The 21,675-nt window shown below is 67.0% G+C and overlaps 1 protein-coding gene across 2 annotated transcripts in view; it reads right to left on the bottom strand.

Moving 5' to 3' along the window:
• ERBB3 (erb-b2 receptor tyrosine kinase 3) overlaps positions 1-21,675 on the bottom strand; it is a 31,314-nt gene that overhangs the window by 2,388 nt on the left and 7,251 nt on the right. The window contains exons 5-26 of one of the 2 annotated variants that reach the window (XM_084223550.1): positions 21,039-21,104; positions 20,166-20,284; positions 18,993-19,134; positions 18,790-18,903; positions 18,579-18,699; positions 18,415-18,488; positions 18,237-18,327; positions 16,845-17,044; positions 15,516-15,648; positions 14,445-14,535; positions 14,213-14,367; positions 13,641-13,694; positions 12,099-12,240; positions 10,679-10,798; positions 9,332-9,430; positions 7,629-7,814; positions 5,583-5,738; positions 4,902-4,977; positions 3,653-3,799; positions 2,099-2,196; positions 1,313-1,483; positions 490-561 (exon numbers count right to left, since the gene is read on the bottom strand). In XM_084223550.1, the coding sequence (XP_084079676.1) occupies positions 490-561; positions 1,313-1,483; positions 2,099-2,196; positions 3,653-3,799; positions 4,902-4,977; positions 5,583-5,738; positions 7,629-7,814; positions 9,332-9,430; positions 10,679-10,798; positions 12,099-12,240; positions 13,641-13,694; positions 14,213-14,367; positions 14,445-14,535; positions 15,516-15,648; positions 16,845-17,044; positions 18,237-18,327; positions 18,415-18,488; positions 18,579-18,699; positions 18,790-18,903; positions 18,993-19,134; positions 20,166-20,284; positions 21,039-21,104 (2,627 nt within the window). The remainder of the gene's footprint in view (positions 1-489; positions 562-1,312; positions 1,484-2,098; positions 2,197-3,652; positions 3,800-4,901; positions 4,978-5,582; positions 5,739-7,628; positions 7,815-9,331; positions 9,431-10,678; positions 10,799-12,098; positions 12,241-13,640; positions 13,695-14,212; positions 14,368-14,444; positions 14,536-15,515; positions 15,649-16,844; positions 17,045-18,236; positions 18,328-18,414; positions 18,489-18,578; positions 18,700-18,789; positions 18,904-18,992; positions 19,135-20,165; positions 20,285-21,038; positions 21,105-21,675) is intronic. The other variant, XM_084223551.1, reaches the window with a different exon arrangement.

The raw sequence follows: 21,675 nt of genomic DNA, 5'->3' as shown, positions 1-21,675 counted from the left end.
CCGGGACCCCAAAACCGCCCCGGGACCCCAAAACCGCCCCGCGACCCCCCGGGCTGGGGAGGGACAGGGAGGGGTCAGGAGGGCACCCCAAAACTGCCCCGGGACCCCAAACCGCCCCGGGAACCCCCGGGCTGGGGGGGGGACAGGGGGGTCAGGGGGGCACCCCAAAACCGCCCCGGGACCCCAAAACCGTCCCGGGACCCCCCCGGCCTGGGGAGGGACACCCGGGGGTCAGGGGGAGCACCCCAAAACTGCCCCGGGACCCCAAACCTGCCCCGGGACCCCAAAACCGCCCCGGGACCCCCAAACCCCCTGAGCCCCTCCCAGTCCCCAAGCCCCCCAAACCCCCCAGAGCCCCCCGAGCCCCCCCAATACCCCCAGCCCCCCCAGACCCCAAACCCCCTGACCCCCTCGAGCCCCCCCAGACCCCCAAACCCCCTGAGCCCCCCGAGCCCCCCCAGCCCCCCCAATGCCCCCCGCCCCCCGTACCTGCCGGGCGCTGCCCAGCCCGGGCGGGTTCATGGGGATGTACCCGGCGGGGGCGCTCAGCAGGCTGGGGCTCTGCGGGGACACGGGGACAGCGGCTGGCACCAGGGGACAGACAGGGACACGGGGACAGCGGCTGGCACCCAGGGGACAGCCAGGGACACGGGGACAGCCAGGGACACGGGGACAGCGGCTGGCACCCAGGGGACAGACAGGGACAGCCCGGGGACACGGGGACAGCGGCTGGCACCAGGGGACAGACAGGGACACGGGGGGGACAGCCAGGGACACGGGGACAGCGGCTGGCACCCAGGGGACAGACAGGGACACGGGGGGGACAGCCAGGGGACAGCCCGGGGACACCCCGGGGCCATGAGGACCCCCATCTGGGGGAGGGGATCGGGGGATCAGGGGATGGGTCCTGGTGTGACACAGAGGACTGGGAGGTGACACTGGGTCCTGGCAGGTGGCACAGGGTCCCGGGGTGTCACTCAGTGTCCCCAGGTGTCCCACGGGGGTCCCGGGGTGTCACTCAGTGTCCCCGGGTGTCACTCAGTGTCCTGGGGTGTCCCTCAGTGTCCCCTGGTGTCACTCAGTGTCCCTGGGTGTCCCTCAGTGTCCCCTGATGTCACCCGAGGCTCCCGGGCTGTCCCAGCCCCCATGGGGGTGGGCTCTGCAGCCGCCCCCCGACCCCCCCGATCCCCCCAGGCCCCCCAGCCCCCCCAGACCCCCCGACCCCCCCGATCCCCCCAGCCCCCCCAGACCCCCCCAGCCCCCCCCGACCCCCCCAGCCCCCCCCAGCCCCCCCAGCCCCCGGGGGTCTCACCCGGGCGCAGCCGCCGCGGGGGCGCTGCGGGCCGAGCGCGGGGCTGAGGCCGAAGGTCACGTCCAGCTCCTCCTCCTCCTCCTCCTCCTCCAGCTCCAGCGTCTCCACCTCCTCCAGCTCCTTCTCGCTCAGGGTGGGGGGCTCGCCGGGGGGCGCGGCCCCGCTCTCCTGCTGGGGGGGGGGGGGGCGTCAGCCATGGGGGGATGGGGGTCGGGGGGGGTCTGGGGGCGGTTTGGGGGCTCACCTTGGTCACCAGGTGTGGGGAGGGGGGTCCCAGGTCAGGATTGGGGGGTCTGGGGGAGTTTGGGGAGGGGTCTGGGGGGGGTCTGGGGAGGGGTCTGGGGGCTCACCTTGGTCACCAGGTGTGGGGGGAGGGGAGAATGGGTCAGGGTTGGGGGGTCTGGGGGCAGTTTGGGGGCTCACCTTGGTCACCAGGTATGGGGAGGGGGGAGGATGGGTCAGGGTTGGGGGGTCTGGGGGGTTCAGGAAGGGTCTGGGGGCAGTTTGGGGAGGGGTCTGGGGGCTCACCTTGGTCACCAGGTGTGGGGGAGGGGGTCACAGGTCAGGGTTGGGGGGTTGGGGGGGTTCAGGGGGGTTTTGGGGTGTTTGGGCGGGTCTGGGGGGGTTCAGGGGGGTTTGGGGGGGTCTTGGGGGGTTCTGGGGGTATTTGGGGGGGTTCAGGGGGTTCTGGGGGGTTCTGGGGGGTTCAGGGGGTTCTGGGGGGGTCGGGGGGGGTTCAGGGGGGTTTGGGGGGGTCTTGGGGGGTTCAGGGGGTCGGGGGCTCACCTTGATGACCAGGTAGCGCGGGGGGTCCCGGGCCATGCGGGTGAACTCGTTGGCCAGCTCCTTGAAGGTGGGACGGATGTTCTCATCGATCATCCAGCCTGGGGACAGGGACAGGGACACCGGGGTGGGGACAGGGACAAGGGATGGGGACAGGGACAGGGACATGGGGACGGGGACAGGGACGGGGACACCAGCCTGGGGACAGGGATGGGGACAGGGACACCGGGGTGGGGACAGGGACAGGGACACCGGGGTGGGGACAGGGACAGGGACAGGGACACCAGGGTGGGGACAGGGACAGGGACAGGGACATGGGGACGGGGACAGGGACAGGGACAGGGACAGGGACATGGGGACAGGGACAGGGACAGGGTGGGGACAGGGACAGGGACATGGGGACGGGGACGGGGATGGGGACAGGGACACGGGATGGGGACAGGGACACTGGGTGGGGACAGGGACACCGGGGTGGGGACAGGGACAGGGGATGGGGACAGGGACAGGGACACGGGATGGGGATGGGGACAGGGACAGGGACACCGGGGTGGGGACAAGGACAGGGACAGGGATGGGGACAGGGACAGGGACAGGGGTGGGGACAGGGATGGGGACGGGGACATGGGGACGGGGACAGGGACAGGGATGGGGACACGGGATGGGGACAGGGACACGGCTGGGGACGGGGACAGGGACATGGGGACGGGGACAGGGACAGGGTGGGGACAGGGACAGGGACAGGGACAGGGACAGGGACATGGGGACGGGGACAGGGACACCGGGACGGGGACAGGGACACGGGACAGGGACAGGGACAGGGACATGGGGACGGGGACAGGGACAGGGACAGGGACATGGGGACGGGGACAGGGACACGGCTGGGGACGGGGACAGGGATGGGGACAGGGGTGGGGACAGGGACAGGGACACGGCTGGGGACGGGGACAGGGACAGGGACATGGGGACAGGGACAGGGATGGGGACAGGGACAGGGATGGGGACACCAGGGTGGGGACAGGGGATGGGGACAGGGACAGGGGTGGGGACAGGGACAGGGACAGGGACAGGGACAGGGGATGGGGACAGGGGATGGGGACGGGGACAGGGACAGGGACATGGCTGGGAACAGGGACATGGGCTGGGGACAGGGACACGGGATGGGGACAGGGACACTGGGATGGGGACAGGGACAGGGGATGGGGATGGGGACAGGGACAGGGACACCGGGGTGGGGACAAGGACAGGGACAGGGACAGGGACAGGGACACCGGGGTGGGGACAGGGACAGGGACAGGGACAGGGACAGGGGATGGGGACAGGGGATGGGGACAGGGACAGGGACAGGGTGGGGACAGGGGACAGGGACAGGGGATGGGGACAGGGACACAGCTGGGGACAGGGATGGGGACAGGGGATGGGGACAGGGACGGGGACAAGGACACGGCTGTCCCTGCTGTCCCCGGTGTCCCCGTGTCCCCGCTGTCCCCAATGTCCCCCTGTGTCCCCAGTGTCCCCAGTGTCCCCAGTGTCCCCTGTGTCCCCCCTGTCCCCGCTCACATTTCACCATCACCATGTAGACGTCGATGGTGCAGATCTGCGGCTGCGAGAGCCGCTCGCCCTTCTCCAGCAGGTCGGGCACCTCGGCCAGGCGGATCCCGGCGTAGGGCTCGGCCCCGAAGGTCATCATCTCCCACAGTGTCACCCCTGGGGACAGCGAGGGGACAGCGGGGACAGCCGTGAGCACCGGGGACAGCAGGGACAGCGGGGACAGCGGGGACAGCAGGGATAGGGGGACAGCAGGGACAGCGGGGACAGCAGGGACAGCTGTGAGCACCGGGGAGAGCAGGGACAGCGGGGACAGCGGGACAGCGGGGACAGCCATGAACAGGGACAGCAGGGACAGCAGGGACAGGGGGACATTGGGGACAGTCCAGCCAGGCGGATCCCGGCGTAGGGCTCAGCCCCAAAGGTCATCATCTCCCACAGTGTCACCCCTGGGGACAGTGAGGGGACAGGGGGGACAGCTGTGAGCACTGGGGACACCGAGGACAGCAGGGACAGGGGGACAGCGGGGACACCGGGGACACCGGGGACAGGGGGACAGCGGGGACAGCGGGGACAGCGGGGACAGCGGGGACAGGGGGACAGCGGGGACAGCGAGGGGACAGCCGTGAGCACCAGGGACAGCGGGGACAGCCCGGCCAGGCGGATCCCGGCGTAGGGCTCGGCCCCGAAGGTCATCATCTCCCACAGTGTCACCCCTGGGGACAGCGAGGGGACACTGTGAGCACCGGGGACAGCGAGGGGACAGCTGGGACAGCCGTGAGCCACAGGGACAGCAAGGGACACCAGGGGACACAGGGAGTTATGGAGGACACCGGAGACACCAGGGGACACGGAGGGACACCGGGAGACACTGGGGCACACCAGGGGACACCAGGGGACAGCTGGGGACACCAGGGGACACCAGGGGACACCGGGGGACACCTGGGGACAGCAGGGGACACCGGGGACACCAAGGGACACCAGGGGACAGCTGGGGACACCAAGGGACACCAGGGGACACCAGGGGACACTGGGGCCAGCGGGGCCAGCAGGGCCAGCGGGGCCAGCAGGGGACAGCAGGGGACACTGGGGACACTGGGGACACCAGGGGACACTGAGTACAGCAGGGAACAGCAGGGGACACCAGGGGACACCAGGGGACACTGGGGACACCAGGGGACACTGGGGACACCAAGGGACACTGGGGACACCGGGGGATACTGGGGACACTGGGGACACTGGGGACACCGGGGGCGCTCACCGTAGCTCCAGACGTCGCTCTGGTGCGTGTAGCGGCCGAAGTGAATGCTCTCCAGTGCCATCCACTTGATGGGGGTCTGCGGGACAGGGACAGGGGACACTGGGGACATTGGGGACACTGGGGACATTGGGGACATTGGGGGACAGGGGGGACATTGGGGACATTGGGGGACAGGGGGGCACTGGGGGGATGGGGGGGGCACTGGGGGGACAGGGGGCATTGGGGACATTGGGGACATTGGGGACATTGGGGGACAGGGGGGCATTGGGGACATTGGGGACATTGGGGGACAGGGGGGCATTGGGGACATTGGGGACACTGGGGACATTGGGGACATTGGGGGACAGGGGGGCACTGGGGGGAAAGGGGTCATTGTGGGGACACGGTGGCACTGGGGGTGGCACTGGTGCCCCTGGGGGTGACAGGGTTGCCAGTTGGGGGTGACAGGGGTGCCCCTGGGGTCCCACAGGTGGCATTTGGGGGTGACACTGGTGCCATTTGGGGGTGAAACCAGTGCCATTTGGGGTCCCAGGGCCAGCCCCCCGCCCACCTTGAGCTCGTTGTAGAAGGTGATACAGGTGCCATTTGGGGGTCCCACGGGTGCCATTTGGGGGTGACACCAGTGCCATTTGGGGGTCCCCGGGTGCCATTTGGGGTCCCCAGGGCCAGCCCCCCGCCCACCTTGAGCTCGTTGTAGAAGTATTTCTTGTCGTCGGGGTAGAGCAGGTCGGCGATGCCGAAATCGGCCACCTGCGCCTGGCTGGGAGACTTGAGCAGCACGTTGCGGGCAGCCAGGTTCCTGTGCACCATGCGGTGCTCCTCCAGGTAGTACATCCCCTAAAAATGGGAGAAATGTTCATTTTTTAATTATTTATTTATTATTTTATTCATTTATTTATTGTATTTATTATATATCTGTAATACTGGTTATATATTGGATTATATACAATAGAACTGCCAGGTTCCTGTGCACCATGCGGTGCTCCTCCAGGTAGTACATCCCCTAAAATTGGGAGAAAAGAGCATTTTTTAATAATTTATTTATTAATTTATTCATTTATTTATTGTATTTATTGTATATGTATAATATTGGTTAAATATTGTATAATGTATAATGTAACTGCCAGGTTCCTGTGCACCATGCGGTGCTCCTCCAGGTAGTACATCCCCTGAAAATGGTGGGGAAAGCTTAATTTTTATTTATTTATTTATTTATGTATTTATTTATTTATTTATTTTATTGTATTTATTATATATCTGTAATATTGGTTATATATTGGATTATACACAATAGAACTGCCAGGTTCCTGTGCACCATGCGGTGCTCCTCCAGGTAGTACATCCCCTGGAATGGGGAGAAAAGAGCATTTTTAATGTTTTATTTCATTTATTTATTCATTTATTTATTGTATTTATTTTATATCTATAATATTGGTTATATATTGGATTATACACAATGTAACTGCCAGGTTCCTGTGCACCATGCGGTGCTCCTCCAGGTAGTACATCCCCTAAAAATGGGAGAAATGTTCATTTTTTAATAATTTATTTATTAATTAATTCATTTATTTATTGTATTTATTATATATCTGTAATATTGGTTATATATTGGATTATATACAATAGAACTGCCAGGTTCCTGTGCACCATGCGGTGCTCCTCCAGGTAGTACATCCCCTGAAACGGGGAGAAAAGAGCATTTTTTAATAATTTATTTACTAATTTATTCATTTATTTATTGTATTTATGGTATATCTGTAATATTGGTTATCTATTGGATTATACACAATAGAACTGCCAGGTTCCTGTGCACCATGCGGTGCTCCTCCAGGTAGTACATCCCCTGGAATGGGGGGAAAAGTTAATTTTTAATATTTTATTTATTGACCCTCTCAGTTTTTAGGACTCAGCCACGCTCATAGGCCCCCCAAACCCTTCACCCTCTCAGTTTTTAGGAGTCAGGAATGCACAGAGCCCCCCAAACCCTTCACTCTCAGCTTTCAGGACTCAGCCACCCTCAGGATCCCCCCAAACCCTTCACCCTCAGCTTTTAGGACCTCAGGAATGCACAGAGCCCCCCAAACCCTTCACCCTCTCAGTTTTTATGACTCAGCCATGCTCAAGATCCCCCCCAAAGCCTTCACCCTCTCAGCTTTCAGGACCTCAGGAAAGCTCAGGATCCCCCCAAACCCTTGACCCTCAATTTTTAGGACTCAGCCACGCTCAGGATTTCCCCAAAACCCTTCACCCTGCGTGACCCCTCAGGGTTTAGGGTGCAGGGAACACACAGAATCCCCCCCAAACCCTTCACCCTGTGTGACCCCTCAGGGTTTAGGACTCAGCAAGGCTCAGGATCCCCCCAAACCCTTCACCCTCTCAGTTTTTAGGACCTCAGGAATGCACAGAGCCCCCCAAACCCTTCACTCTCAGCTTTCAGGACCTCAGGGAGGCTCAGGATCCCCCCAAACCCTTCACCCTCTCAGTTTTTAGGACTCAGCCATGCTCATGATCCTCCCAAACCCTTCACCCTCTCAGTTTTTAGGACTCAGCCATGCTCATGATCCTCCCAAACCCTTCACCCTCTCAGTTTTTAGGACCACAGGAATGCACAGAGCCCCCCAAACCCTTCACCCTCTCAGCTTTCAGGACTCAGCCACGCTCAGGATCCCCCCCACCCCCTCACCCCGCTGGACCCCCGCGTGTCCCCGTCCCTCGTGGGGCACTGACCTTGGCCACCTGCACGCACCAGTTGAGCAGCAGCTGCGGCCCGATGGCGCCGCGGTTCTTGCGCACGTACTCGAGCAGCGAGCCCAGCGGCAGCAGCTGCGTCACCAGCTGCAGCTGCGGGCCCGGGCAGATCCCCAGCAGCCGCACGATGTACGAGTGCTCCAGGCTGCCGATGGCCAGCATGTGCTGGGGGGACGGGGTCAGCATCGAGGGGTGAGCTGGGGGGCACCCCGATATCGGGGGACACACCCAGAGCACCCCCTGAGCACCCCCAAACATCCCCAGAGCCGGGGGACACCCCCAGAGCATCCCCTGAGCACCCCCAAACATCCCCAGAGCACCCCCAAACATCCCCAGCAGCCGCACGATGTACGAGTGCTCCAGGCTGCCGATGGCCAGCATGTGCTGGGGGGATGGGGTCAGCATCGAGGGGTGAGCTGGGGGGCACCCCGATATCGGGGGACACACCCAGAGCACCCCCAGAGCATCCCCAAACACCCCCAGAGCCGGGGGACACACCCAGAGCATCCCCGGAGAGTGCCCGGGCACCTCCAGATCAGGGGGGACAGGGTCAGCATCGAGGGGTGAGCCGGGGCACCCCGATATCGGGGGGGACACCCCCAAACACCCCCAAACACCCCCAAACATCCCCAGAGCATCCCCAGAGCCACACGATGTACGAGTGCTCCAGGCTGCCGATGGCCAGCATGTGCTGGGGGGATGGGGTCAGCATCGAGGGGTGAGCTGGGGGGCACCCCGATATCGGGGGACACACCCAGAGCATCCCCAGAGCATCCCCAGATGCCGGGGGACAGGGTCAGCACTGCGGGGTGAGCTGGGGGGCACCCCGATATCGGGGGACACCCCCAGAGCACCCCTAAACATCCCCAGATATCGGGGGGACACCCCCAGAGCACCCCCAAATATCCCCAGAGCCGGGGGCCACCTGGGGCACCCCCAAACCCACCCACGGCTCCAGGGGGACACCCAGAGCACCCCCAGAGCAGCCCTGGAGCACCCCCAGACCCCCCTGGCCCCAGAGGGGACCCCTGGAGACCCCCCATAGTGGCCCTGGAGCACCCCCAGAACCCTCCTGGCCCAAGGGGGATCCCCAAAACCCCCTGGCCCCAGAGGGAACCCCCAGAACTGTCCCAGAACTGTCCCAGAACCTCCCCCAAGCACCCCCTGGAGCACCCCCAGAACCTCCTGGCCTCAGAGGGGACCCCCAGAACCCCCCCAGAACCCCCCCCCGAGCACCCCCTGGAGAACTCCCGGAGCCCCCCAACCCCGGGGGACCCCCAGAACCCCCCCCCCCAGAACCCCCCCCGAGCACCCCCTGGAGAACTCCCGGACCCCCCCAGCCCCGGGGGACCCCCAGAACTCTCCCAGAACCCCCCCAGGACCGCCCCCGAGCACCCACTAGAGCACCCCCAGAACCCCCCTGGCCCCAGAGGGGACCCCCAGAACCCCCCCAGAACCCCCCCTGAGCACCCCCTGGAGGACCCCCAGAACCCCCCTGGCCCAAGGGGTCCCCCAGAACCCCCCCAGAACCCCCTCCGAGCAGCCCCTGGAGCACCCCCGGACCAAGGGGACCCCCAAAACCCCCTGGCCCCAGAGGGGACCCCCAGAACTCTCCCAGGATCCCCCCCCGAGCACCCCCGGACCCCCCCAGCCCCCCGGACCCCCGGTGCCCCCCGACTCACGTCGGTGACAGCGTGGAAGGATTGCTGCCCGCTCCAGTCCTGGATCACCTTGATGCTCACCGGGATCTTGATGGAATCCCCGTCCGGGATCCAGATCCCCTGGGATCAGTGGGATTTAATTTGGGATTTATGGGATTTTATATGGGATTTTATATGGGATTTATGGAATTTTATATGGGATTGGTGGGATTTTAGATGGAATTTATGGGATGGATGGGATTTTATATGGGATTTTATATGGGATTTTATATGGGATTTTATATGGGATTTTATATGGGATTGGTGGGATTGGTAGGATTCTATATGGCATTTATGGGATCAATGGGATGGATGGGATTTTATATGGCATTTATGGGATTGGGGGATTGATGGGATTTTATATGGGATTTATGGGATGGATAGGATTTATGGGATTTATGGGATGGATGGGATTTAATATGGGGTCTATGGGATTGGTGGGATTGGTGGGATTTTATAAGGGATTTATGGGATTGATGGGATGGGACGGGATCAATGGGATGGGATCAATGGGGTGGGATTGATGGGATCAGTGGGGTGGGATTGATGGGATCAATGGGGTGGGAATGATGGGATCAATGGGGTGGGATTGATGGGGTGGGATTGATGGGGTGGGATTGATGGGGTGGGATTGATGGGGTGGGATCGATGGGGTGGGATTGATGGGATCAATGGGATGGCACGGGATCAATGGGGTGGGATTGATAGAATCAATGGGGTGGGGTCAATGGGGTGGGATCAATGGGATCAACGGGGTGGGGTTGATGGGATCAACGGGGTGGGGTGGGATGGGATCAATGGGGTGGGGTTGATGGGATCAGTGGGGTGGGGTTGATGGGATCAATGGGGTAGGATGGGATCAGTGGGGTGGGGTGGGATGGGATCAATGGGGTGGGATCAGTGGGGTGGGGTTGATGGGGTGAGGTTGATGGGATGGGTCAGTGGGATGGGATTGATGGGATCAATGGGATCAGTGGGGTGGGGTTGATGGGGTGGGGTTGATGGGATGGATCAGTGGGGTGAGATCAGTGGGGTGGGATCAATGGGGTGGGGTTGATAGGATCAGTGGGGTGGGGTTGATGGGATCAGTGGGGTTTATGGGATCAGTGGGATGGGATCAGTGGGGTGGGATCAGTGGGGTGGGATCAGTGGGGTGGGGTTGCTGGGATCAGTGGGGTGGGGTTGATGGGGTGGGGTTGCTGGGATCAGTGGGGTGGGATCAGTGGGGTTTATGGGATCAGTGGGGTGGGATCAGTGGGGTGGGATCAGTGGGGTTTATGGGATCAGTGGGGCGGGGTGGATGCACCTCAGCCCCTCGGCAGGCCCCACCTTGTGCACGGTGCCGAAGACGCCGGAGCCCAGCACCTTGAGGCGCTTCAGCTCCGACTCCTTGAAGATCCGGGCCAGGACCTTGTTGGCTTTTTCACTGGGGTCCAGCGGCTCCAGGCTCTGCGGGACACCCGTGGGGACAGGATGGGGACGGGGACAGGGATGGGGACACGGCGTGGGGACACCCGTGGGGACAGGGCGTGGGGACGGGGATGGGGACGGGGACGGGGATGGGGACACGGTGTGGGGACAGGGATGGGGACACGGCGTGGGGACAGGGACGGGGACACGGCGTGGGGACAGGGATGGGGACACGGCGTGGGGACAGGGATGGGGACACACGTGGGGACACGCGTGGGGACAGGGATGGGGACGGGGATGGGGACACGGCGTGGGGACAGGGATGGGGACGGGGACACAGCATGGGGACGGGGATGGGGACACGGCGTGGGGACAGGGATGGGGACGGGGACACAGCATGGGGACGGGGATGGGGACACGGCATGGGGACAGGGACATGGCATGAGGACAGGGATGGGGACAGGGCGTGGGGATGGGGACACGGCGTGGGGACAGGGATGGGGACAAGGCGTGGGGACGGGGACATGGTGTGGCAATGGGGATGGGGACAGGGACACGGCGTGGGGACAAGCATGGGGACAGGGACACAGCATGGGGACGGGGATGGGGACACGGCATGGGGACAGGGACATGGCATGGGGACAGGGCGTGGGGATGGGGACACGGCACGGGGACGGGGACATGGTGTGGCAATGGGGATGGGGACAGGGACACGGCGTGGGGACAGGCATAGGGACACAGTGTGGGGACGGGGACACGGCATGGGAACGGGGATGGGGACAGGGACATGGCGTGGCAATGGGGACAGGGATGGGGACACGGCGTGGCAACAGGAACAGGGAGAGGGACAGGACAGGGCCGGGGCCGGCGAGGGCAGGACACAGGACCCGCCCCCTCCCTGCCGCTCCCGGTGCCGCTCCCGGTGCCGCTCCCGGTGCCCGCTCCTGGACCGCTCCCAGTGCCGCTCCCCCCCCGCCGCTCCCGGAGCCGCTCCCGGTGCCGCTCCCGGTGGCCGCTCCCAGTGCCGCTCCCTCCCCGCCGCTCCCGGGGCCGCTCCCGGTGCCGCTCCCGGTGGCCGCTCCTGGGCCGCTCCCGGTGCCGCTCCCTCCCCGCCGCTCCCAGGGCCGCTCCCGGGGCCGCTCCCTCCCCGCCCCTCCCGGTGCCCCTCCCGGTGCCGCTCCCGTTGCCCCTCCCGGTGCCCCTCCCGGTGCCGCTCCCGTTGCCCCTCCCGTTGCCCCTCCCGGTGCCGCTCCTGGGCCGCTCCCAGTGCCGCTCCCGGTGCCGCTCCCGGTGCCCCTCCCCGCCGCTCCCGGTGCCGCTGCCGGTGCCCCGCGCTGACCTCGCCCCGCTCCAGGTAGCGCCGCATCGCCCGCTTCTTCTGGATCTTCTTGCCCCGCCAGTAGAGCAGCGCCAGCAGCACCAGCGAGCACGAGAGGAAAACGGCGCCGACCACCATGACCGCGATCAGCGTCGGGGTCCGCCTGCGGGACCGGGAACCGGGCGGGAGCGGGCGGGAACGGGAACGGGAACGGGAACGGGAACGGGAACGGGAACGGGAATGGGAGTGAGAACGGGAATGGGAACGGGGCGGGAACGGGAACGGGAATGGGAGTGGGAACAGGAATGGGAACGGGAACGGGAATGGGAACGGGAACGGGAACAGGAATGGGAACGGGAACGGGAACAGGAATGGGAACGGGGCGGGAATGGGAATGGGAATGGGAACGGGAATGGGAACGGGAACGGGAATGGGAACGGGAATGGGAACGGGAACGGGAACGGGAATGGGAGTGAGAACGGGAATGGGAACGGGGCGGGAACGGGAACGGGAATGGGAGTGGGAACAGGAATGGGAACGGGAACGGGAATGGGAACGGGAACGGGAACAGGAATGGGAATGGGGCGGGAATGGGAACGGGAATGGGAACGGGAATGGGAACGGGAATGGGAACGGGAACGGGAATGGGAACGGGAACGGGAACAGGAATGGGAACGGGGCGGGAATGGGAACGGGAATGGGAACGGGAATGGGAATGGGAACGGGAATGGGAACGGGAACGGGAATGGGAACGGGAATGGGAACGGGAATGGGAATGGGAACGGGAACGGGAACGGGAACGGGGCGGGAATGGGAACGGGAATGGGAACGGGAATGGGAACGGGAACGGGAATGGGAACGGGAATGGGAACGGGAATGGGCGGGATAGGGAATGGGAACGGGAACGGGGTGGGAACGGGGATGGGAACGGGAACGGGAATGGGCGGGATAGAGAACGGGAACGGGAACGGGAACGGGAACGGGGTGGGAACGGGAACGGGAACGGGAACGGGAATGGGAAGGGGAACGGGAACGGAACGGGAACGGGAACGGGAAGGGGAACGGGAAGGGGAACGGGAACGGGAACGGGAACGGGAACGGGAACGGGAATGGGAACGGGAACGGGAACGGGAACGGGAACGGGAACGGGAATGGGAACGGGAATGGGAACGGGAATGGGAATGGGAACGGGAACGGGAACGAGCGGGATAGGGAACGGGAATGGGAATGGGAACGGGAACGGGAACGGGAACGGGAACGGGAATCGGCGGGATAGGGAACGGGAACGGGAACCGGAATGGGAACGGGAACGGGAACGGGGTGGGAATGGGGATGGGGATGGGAACGGGAACGGCACCGAGAACGGGAACGGAAACGGGCGAGGGACAGGGATGGGAACGGGGAAAAGCACAGGGTTAGGGTCCCTGCAGCCCCTCGGGGTCCCCGCAGCCCCTCGGGGTCCCCGCAGCCCCTCGGGGTCCCCGCAGCCCCGGGGATGTCCCCACACCTCCCGGGATGTCCCCACAGCCCCCCCGGGACGCCCCCGACCCCCCTCCGCGGTACCTGGACACGGGCAGGGGGTCCCCCAGGCAGTCCCGCAGCAGCGGCCCCACACACCTGTGGGGAGGGAGATGGGGGTCGGCCCGTGGGGGACCCCCCAGCAGAGACCCGGGACCCCAACTTGTGCCCCGTGGGGTCTCCAGACCCCCAACCTGCCCTGAACGATGTCTCAGGCCCCTCAACCTGCCCCTCGTGGGGTCCCCAGACCCCAAAATGACCCCAGTGATGTCCCAGGACCCCCACCCTGCCCCCAAAGAGCTTTTGGGACCCCCACCCTGCCCTCTACAGGGTCCCAGTGGGGTCCTGAGCCCCCCAACATGCCCGGGGCTCCCAAAGAGGCTCCCCAGAGAGGTTTTGAGACCCCCACCCTCCTCCCAAAGAGCTTTTGGGACCCCCACCCTCCTCCCAAAGAGCTTTTGGGACCCCCACCCTCCCCTCCACGGGCTCCTGTGAACCTCCCCCATTCCCCCAGTGCGATCCTGACCCCCCAACCTTCCCGGGCCCCCCCAAACCCCCCCTGGCCGGCTGTCCCCGAGCCCCCCCGAGCCCCCCCGAGCCCCCCGAGCCCCCCGCACCCCCGGCTGCAGTTCTCGTGGCAGGGCCGGCACTCGCGGCCGGCGTCGGGGAATTTGTAGATGGGGCCGCGCTCCCCCAGGACGCCGTCGGGACATCGCTCCACGCAGTGCGGCCCGTCGCGATAGTGGGCGCAGCGCGTGCAGGTGTCGGCACCCTGCGGAGGGGTGGTGACAGTGTGGGGACAGTGTGGGGACACTGCGGGGGGACGGCGGGGACACGGCGGGGCCGTACCGAGCCGTTGCAGGTGGCGCCGCCGTCGATGCGCTCGCACTCCGGGTGGCACTCGGTGCATTCGCCGCCCTGCGAGAACTCCCGCGGGTCCCTGCGGGCACAGCGGGATGTCACCGTGCCCGTCCGGGGGTGACAGTGCCGCTCCGGGGGTGACAGGGCTGCCCCGGGGGTGACAGAGCCGCTCCGGGGGTGACAGTGCCGCTCCGGGGGTGACAGTGCCGCCCCGGGGGTGACAGTGCCGCTCCGGGGGTGACAGGGCCACCCCAGCGGTGACAGTGCCGCTCCGGGGGTGACAGTGCCGCCCCGGCGGTGACAGAGCCGGCCCGGGGGTGACAGTGCCGCCCCGGGGGTGACAGAGCCGTCCCGGCGGTGACAGAGCCGCTCCGGGGGTGACAGAGCCGCTCCGGGGGTGCCAGTGCCACCACGGCGGTGACAGAGCCGCCCCGGGGGTGACAGGGCCGCCCCGGCAGTGACAGGGCCACCCCAGCGGTGACAGTGCCACCCCGCGGTCCGCACCAGTGCCCGGCCCACCCCGGGACCCCCCATGCCCACCCCGCCCTGGGGCTGAGCCCCCCACCCCAGTGCCCACCCCGGGGGTCTCCGCAGTGCCGGTGCCCCCCCCCGTGTGCCCCCCATGTGCCCAATTTCCCTGTGTCGCCTGCACCCCCTTTGTCACCAATGTCCCCCGTGCCCCCCTGTGCCCCCGTGCCCCTCTTGTCCCCTTTGTCCCCCATGTTCCCCGACCCCCCGAGCCCCCAGTGCCACTCTTGTCCCCTGTGCCCCTCTTGCCTCCACTTGTCACTCCATGTCCCCCCATGTCCCTCCTGTCCCCTGAGCCCCCGGTGCCCCCCATGCCCCCAGTGCCCCCGACCCGCCGGTGACCCCCGAACCCTCGGTGCTCCCGGTGCCCCCGGTGCCCCCCGACCCCCCGGTGCCCCCCGACCCCCCGGTGCCCCCCATGCCCCCGGTGCCCCCCGACGCCCTGGTGCCCCCCATGCCCCCGGTGCCCCCCGACCCCCCCGGTGCCCCCCGAGCCCCCGGAGCCCCCCGAGCCCCCCAGTGCCCGCTGACCCCTCGGTGAAGCGGCAGGTGGGCACGCAGACGCCCCTCCGGCTGTAGTAGCGGCAGGACAGGCACTGCCCGGGCCCGGGCCCCCAGCAGCCCTCGGCCGAGCACAGCGGGTCACACACCTTGCCCTCTTGCTCTGGGGGGACAGCGGGGTCACCGGGGGGCGAGAGGGGCTGGGGGCACCCGGGGGGACAGGGGACAACGGGGTCACCGGGGGGACAGGGGACAGCGGGGCTGGGAGCACCGGGTGGGACAGGGGACAGCGGGGTCACCGGGGGGACAGGGGACAGCGGGGTCACCGGGGGGCAGAGAGGGGCTGGGGGCACCCGGGGGGGCAGGTGACAGCGGGGACAGGGTCACCGAGGGGGCAGAGAGGGGCTGGGGGTATGGGGGGGGGTCCCACGCCCCCTCCCTGTGTCAGAGATGGGGGTTCAGTGTCGGGTTTGGGGGTCCCGGTGTCCCCTCCCCTATGGGACAGACTGGGGGCCCCTGGAGGGGTCTGGGGGTCCCCGAGGGGTCCCTGGGGGGTGGTCCCAGGATCTGTGTAGGGGTCTGGGGGTTCAGTGCGGGATCTGGGGGTGCCGGTGACCCCTGGAGGGGTCTGGGTGTCCCCGAGGGGTCCCCGGGGGGGTCAGGGCGGGGTCTGGGGGTCCCGGTGACCCCTCCCCAATGGGATGGACCGGGGGGGCCCCTGGAGGGGTCTGGGTGTCCCCGAGGGGTCCCTGGGGGGGGTCAGTGCTGGGTCTGGGGGTCCCGGTGACCCCTGGAGGGGTCTGGGTGCCCCGAGGGGTCCCTGGGGGGGTCAGGGCGGGGTCTGGGGGTCCCGGTGACCCCTGGAGGGATCAGGGTGTCCCCGAGGGGTCCAGGGGGGGGGTCCCAGGATCTGTGTAAGGATTTGGGGGTTCACTGCGGGGTCTGGGGGTCCCGGTGACCCCTGGAGGGGTCTGGGTGCCCCGAGGGGTCCCGGGGGGAGTCCCAGGATCTGTGTAAGGATTTGGGGGTTCAGCGCGGGATCTGGGGGTCCCCGAGGGGTCCCTGGGGGGGTCACTCCTGGGTCTGGGGGTCCTGGTGACCCCTGGAGGGGTCTGGGTGCTCCGAGGGGTCCCTGGGGGGGTCAGGGCGGGGTCTGGGGGTCCCGGTGACCCCTGGAGGGGTCTGGGTGCCCCGAGGGGTCCCTGGGGGGGTCTGGGTGCCCCGAGGGGTCCCGGGGGGGGGTCAGGGCGGGGTCTGGGTGCCCCGAGGGGTCCCGGGGGTGGGGTCAGAGCGGGGTCTGGGTGCCCCGAGGGGTCCCGGAGGGGGTCCCGCGCCCCCTCCCCAGCCCGGCGCACGCACGGCACTTGCTGCGGGGCCGGTTGTTGCGGATGTCGAGGTCGGCGCGGCTGCGGCTGAGCGCGGCCCAGTGCACGGTGTGCAGGAAGCAGAGCCGCCGGTTCTCGGTGATGTACACGCGGCCCGCGCTCACCTCCCGCAGCGAGCGCAGCCCCAGCGAGGTCACGTTCTCGTTCTTCATGATCAGCAGCGAGAAACCGCGGCTGCGGGGCGGGACACGCCGGGTCGGGGGGCTGCGGGGGTCAGGGGGGCTCCGGGGGATCGGGGGGCTCCGGGAGATGGGGGGCTGCGGGGGCTCCGGGAGATGGAGGGGCTCCGGGAGATGGGGGGCTGCGGGAGATCGGGGGGCTCCGGGAGCTGGGGGGCTGCGGGGGTTGCGGGGGGCTCCGGGAGCTGGGGGGGCTCCGGGAGATGGGGGGCTGCGGGAGCTGGGGGGCTCCGGGAGATGGGGGGGCTCCGGGGGCTCCGGGAGATGGAGGGGCTCCGGGGGATGGGGGGGCTCCGGGAGATGGGGGGCTGCGGGGGCTCCGGGGGGGCTCCGGGGGGGCTCCGGGAGATGGGGGGGTTCCGGGGGATGGGGGGGCTGCGGGGGCTCCGGGGGCTCCGGGAGATGGGGGGCTCCGGGAGATGGGGGGGCTCCGGGAGCTGGGGGGCTGCGGGACATGGGGGGCTGCGGGGGCTGGGGGGCTGCAGGGGCTGCGGGAGCTGGGGGGGCTGCGGGAGCTGGGGGGCTCCGGGGGCTCCAGGGGGCTCCGGGAGCTGGGGGGGCTGCGGGGGGCTCCGGGAGCTGGGGGGGGAGCACCAGGATCTGGGGGGTGCTCCGGGGATAAGGGGATGCTCCGGGGGGGCTCCGGGAACTGCGGGTGCCCCGGGGGAGGGTCCGGGAGATCGGGGGGCTCCGAGGATGAGGGGATGCTCCGGGGGTGCTCCGGGAGCTGGTGGGGGGGGCACCGGGAGCTGGGGGGCTCCGGGGGATGCTCCGGGAGCTGGAGGGGGGTCCGGGGGATGATCTGAGAGCCGGGAAATCCTCCAGGAGTGAGGGGATGCTCCGGGAGCTGGGGGCGCCCCGGGAACTGGGGGTGGTCCAGGAGCTGGGGGTGCCGGGACAAACAGAGATCCAGGGATGAGGGGATGCAGGAATTGGGGAAAAGGGGGAATTCAAGGATTGGGAAAATGGGGAAATCAGGGATTGGGAAAAGGGGGAATTCAGGGATTGGGAAAGGGGGAATTCAGGGATTAGAAATGCAGGAATTTGGGAAAATAGGAAATTCAGGGATTGGGGAAAGGAGGAATTCAGGGATTGGGAAAAGGGGGAATGCAGGGATCGGGAAAGGGGGAATTCAGGGATCAGGGATGCCAGGGAGGAGCGCAGGACGCCCGGCAGGGGCTCCTCACTTGTACAGGCTCCGTCCCCCGATGGTCTCGAGGTTGGAGAAGACGCTGAAGTTGTGCATGTGCTTGGGCCAGGACTGGATGTTCAGGTACCCTGCGGGCACACCGGGCTCAGGGGGGCTCTGGGGGTCCCGAGGGGGGGATCCAGGGGGGTCCCAGCACCCCCACCCCCCCTCCTCACCCGTGATCTCCCGCACCGTGCGGAACACGTTCAGCTTCTCGGGGTCCAGCGCCGAGATGTTGCGCCAGGGGTCCCTGCGGGGATGGATGGGGGGGTCAGGGGGCTGGGGAGGGGGGGATGCACCCCCTAAACCCCCCCTGAACCCCCCAAAGGCCGTCCCTCACCCCTCCAGGCCCGTGATGAGGAAGTCGAGGTTGCCCAGGATCTTGGTGCAGTTGATGAAGGTGTCGATGTTGCTCGAGTCCACCGTCTGGTATTTGCTGCCAGCACCGGTGCCCTCGCAGGCTGGGGGGGTGGGCGGGGGTCAGCGGGGGTCTCACAGCCCCCACCCCCACACGGGGACCCCCAAACCCCCCCGGGGACCCCCAGCCCTACCCTTGGGGCACAGCCCCGCGCAGGGCTCGCAGATCCTGAGCCCGTTCTTCTCCACCTCCATCTTGTCGTTGGGGCAGGCGCGCACGCACGAGCTCTGGTCCACCACGAAGTTGTCTGGGGGGGACGCCCCGGGGGTCACCTGGAGCCCCCCAAAAACCGGGGTGACCCCCCCGGAACCCCCCCCGGAGCCCCCCCAGACTCACGGGGGCACTCCCGCACGCAGACCCCCCCGTACTGGTACTTGGTGTCGGGGTTGGGCTCCAGCTGGAAGGTGAGCTTGTTGTAGATGAGCGGCTGCGGGCACAGCGGGACGCACGAGCCGCTGTCGTTGAAGTGGCGGCAGGCCTGGGGATGGACAGACAGACACCAGATGGACAGATGGACACAGGGATGGACAGATGGACACAGGGATGGACGCGGGGATGGATGGACGGATGGACGGATGCAGGCACAGACGTATGAAGCAGCGTGTGCGCAGGGGCAGACAGACACACAGACGGACAGACACACAGACGGACAGACGTACGAAGCAGTGCGTGCGCAGGGGCAGACACACACACACAGACAGACACACGGACAGACAGACAGACGTACGAAGCAGTGGGTGCGCAGGGGCACACAGACACACAGACAGACGGACAGACGGACACACAGACAGACAGACGGACGTATGAAGCAGTGGGTGCGCAGGGGCACACAGACACACACACACAGACACACAGACAGACACACGGACAGACAGACGTACGAAGCAGTGCGTGCGCAGGGGCAGACACACACACAGACAGACACACAGACACACAGACGGACAGACGGACAGACGTACGAAGCAGTGGGTGCGCAGGGGCAGACACACAGACACACGGACAGACGGACAGACGGACAGACGTACGAAGCAGTGCGTGCGCAGGGGCACACAGACACAGACAGACACACAGACACACAGACACACAGACAGACAGACGTACGAAGCAGTGTGTGCGCAGGGGCAGACAGACAGACACACAGACAGACAGACGGACGTATGAAGCAGTGGGTGCGCAGGGGCACACAGACACAGACAGACACACAGACACACGGACAGACGGACAGACGTACGAAGCAGTGGGTGCGCAGGGGCAGACACACACACAGACACACACACACACACACAGACGGACACACGGACAGACGGACAGACGTACGAAGCAGTGGGTGCGCAGGGGCAGACAGACACACACACAGACACACAGACACACAGATGGACAGACGGACAGACAGACGTACGAAGCAGTGGGTGCGCAGGGGCACACAGACACACACACAGACAGACGGACACACACACAGACACACGCACAGACACACACACAGATGGACAGACGGACAGACGGACGTACGAAGCAGTGGGTGCGCAGGGGCCCGGTGCAGCCGCCCGCGCACTCCTCGTGGCAGCACTCGTTGGGCGCGCGGCCGAAGCAGCGCCCGTTGCACTGCGGGGCGCAGATGGTCTTGGTCACTGCGGGGACAGCGGGGACAGCGGGGGGACAGCGGGGGGACAGCGCGGTCACCGGGGGCCGGAACCCCCAAACACCCCCGAGACCCCTGAGATCCCCCGGGGTCACCCCGGTACCACCCAGAGCCCCCCGCACCCCCAGAGACCCCGGTACCCCTGGAGCCCCCCGGTACCCCCCGGTCCCCCCAGTACCCCCCCCGGTCCCCCCCGGTACCCCCAGAGCCCCCCAGTACACCCCGGTACCCTAAACCCCTCCCGGAGCCCCCCGGTACCCCAAACCCCCCCTCACCCCCAGAGCACCCCGGTCCCCCCGGTCCCCCTGGTACCCCCGGAGCCCCCCGGTACCCCCCGGCCCTCCCCCGTACCCCCAGAGCCCCCCGGTCCCCCCGGTCCCCCCCCGGTCCCCCCAGAGCCCCCCGGTACCCTCAGAGCCCCCCGGTACCCCCCGGTACCCCCAGTCCCCCTGGTACCCCCGGTCCCCCGCGGTACTCCCGGTACCCCCAGAGCCCCCCGGTCCCCCCGGTCCCCCCCGGTCCCCCCGGTACCCCCCCAGTCCCCCCGGTCCCCCCGGTACCCCCCGTCCCCCCAGTCCTCCCCCGGTACCCCCCCGTACCCCCCCGGTCTCCCCGGTACCCCCCCAGTCTCCCCCCCCCCCGGTCCCCCCGGTCCCCCCGGTCCCCCCGGTACCCCCCCGGTCCCCCCGGTAGCCCCAGAGCCCCCCAGTCCCCCCGGTCCCCCCGGTCCCCCCGGTACCCACGTTTCTGGCAGTCCTCGGGGCCCGGCCCCCAGCAGTGCCCGCCGCAGCTCTCGTGGCACGGGGCACCTGCGGGACGGGACAGCGGGGTCACAACGGGGGGACCCCAGAAACGGGGGGACCCCATAGGGACCCCCCAGGGACCCCAAAAACGGGGGGACCTCAAACCGAGGGGTGACCCCAAAGGGATTCCAAAGGGACCCCAAAAGCAGCGGCCACCCCAAAGCCAGGGGTGACTTCAAACCCAGGGGTCACCCCCAAAGTGACCCTAAACTCAGGAGGGACTCCAAAGGGACCCCAAACCCCAGGGGTGGCCCCAAAGTGACCCCAAGCCGGGGGTGACCCGGCTGTCCCTCCAAGGCCACAGTCACCCCAAAGTAACCCCAAAGACCCCCCAAGCCCGGGTGGCCCCGCTGTCCCCCAGCCCCGCTGTCCCCGCTGTCCCCTCTGTCCCCTGCTGTCCCCCCAGCCCTGCTGTCCCCCAGCCCCGCTGTCCCCGCTGTCCCCGCTGTCCCCCCAGCCCCGCTGTCCCCTCTGTCCCCCGCTGTCCCCCCAGCCCCGCTGTCCCACCAGCCCCGCTGTCCCTGCTGTCCCCTCTGTCCCCCGCTGTCCCCGCTGTCCCCGCTGCCCCCCCGCTGTC

The sequence above is a fragment of the Fringilla coelebs genome (genome assembly GCF_963513975.1).
Source record: "Fringilla coelebs genome assembly, chromosome: 30".
Classification (NCBI taxonomy): domain Eukaryota; kingdom Metazoa; phylum Chordata; class Aves; order Passeriformes; family Fringillidae; genus Fringilla; species Fringilla coelebs.
This window is presented reverse-complemented; position numbering and strand designations above follow the sequence as displayed.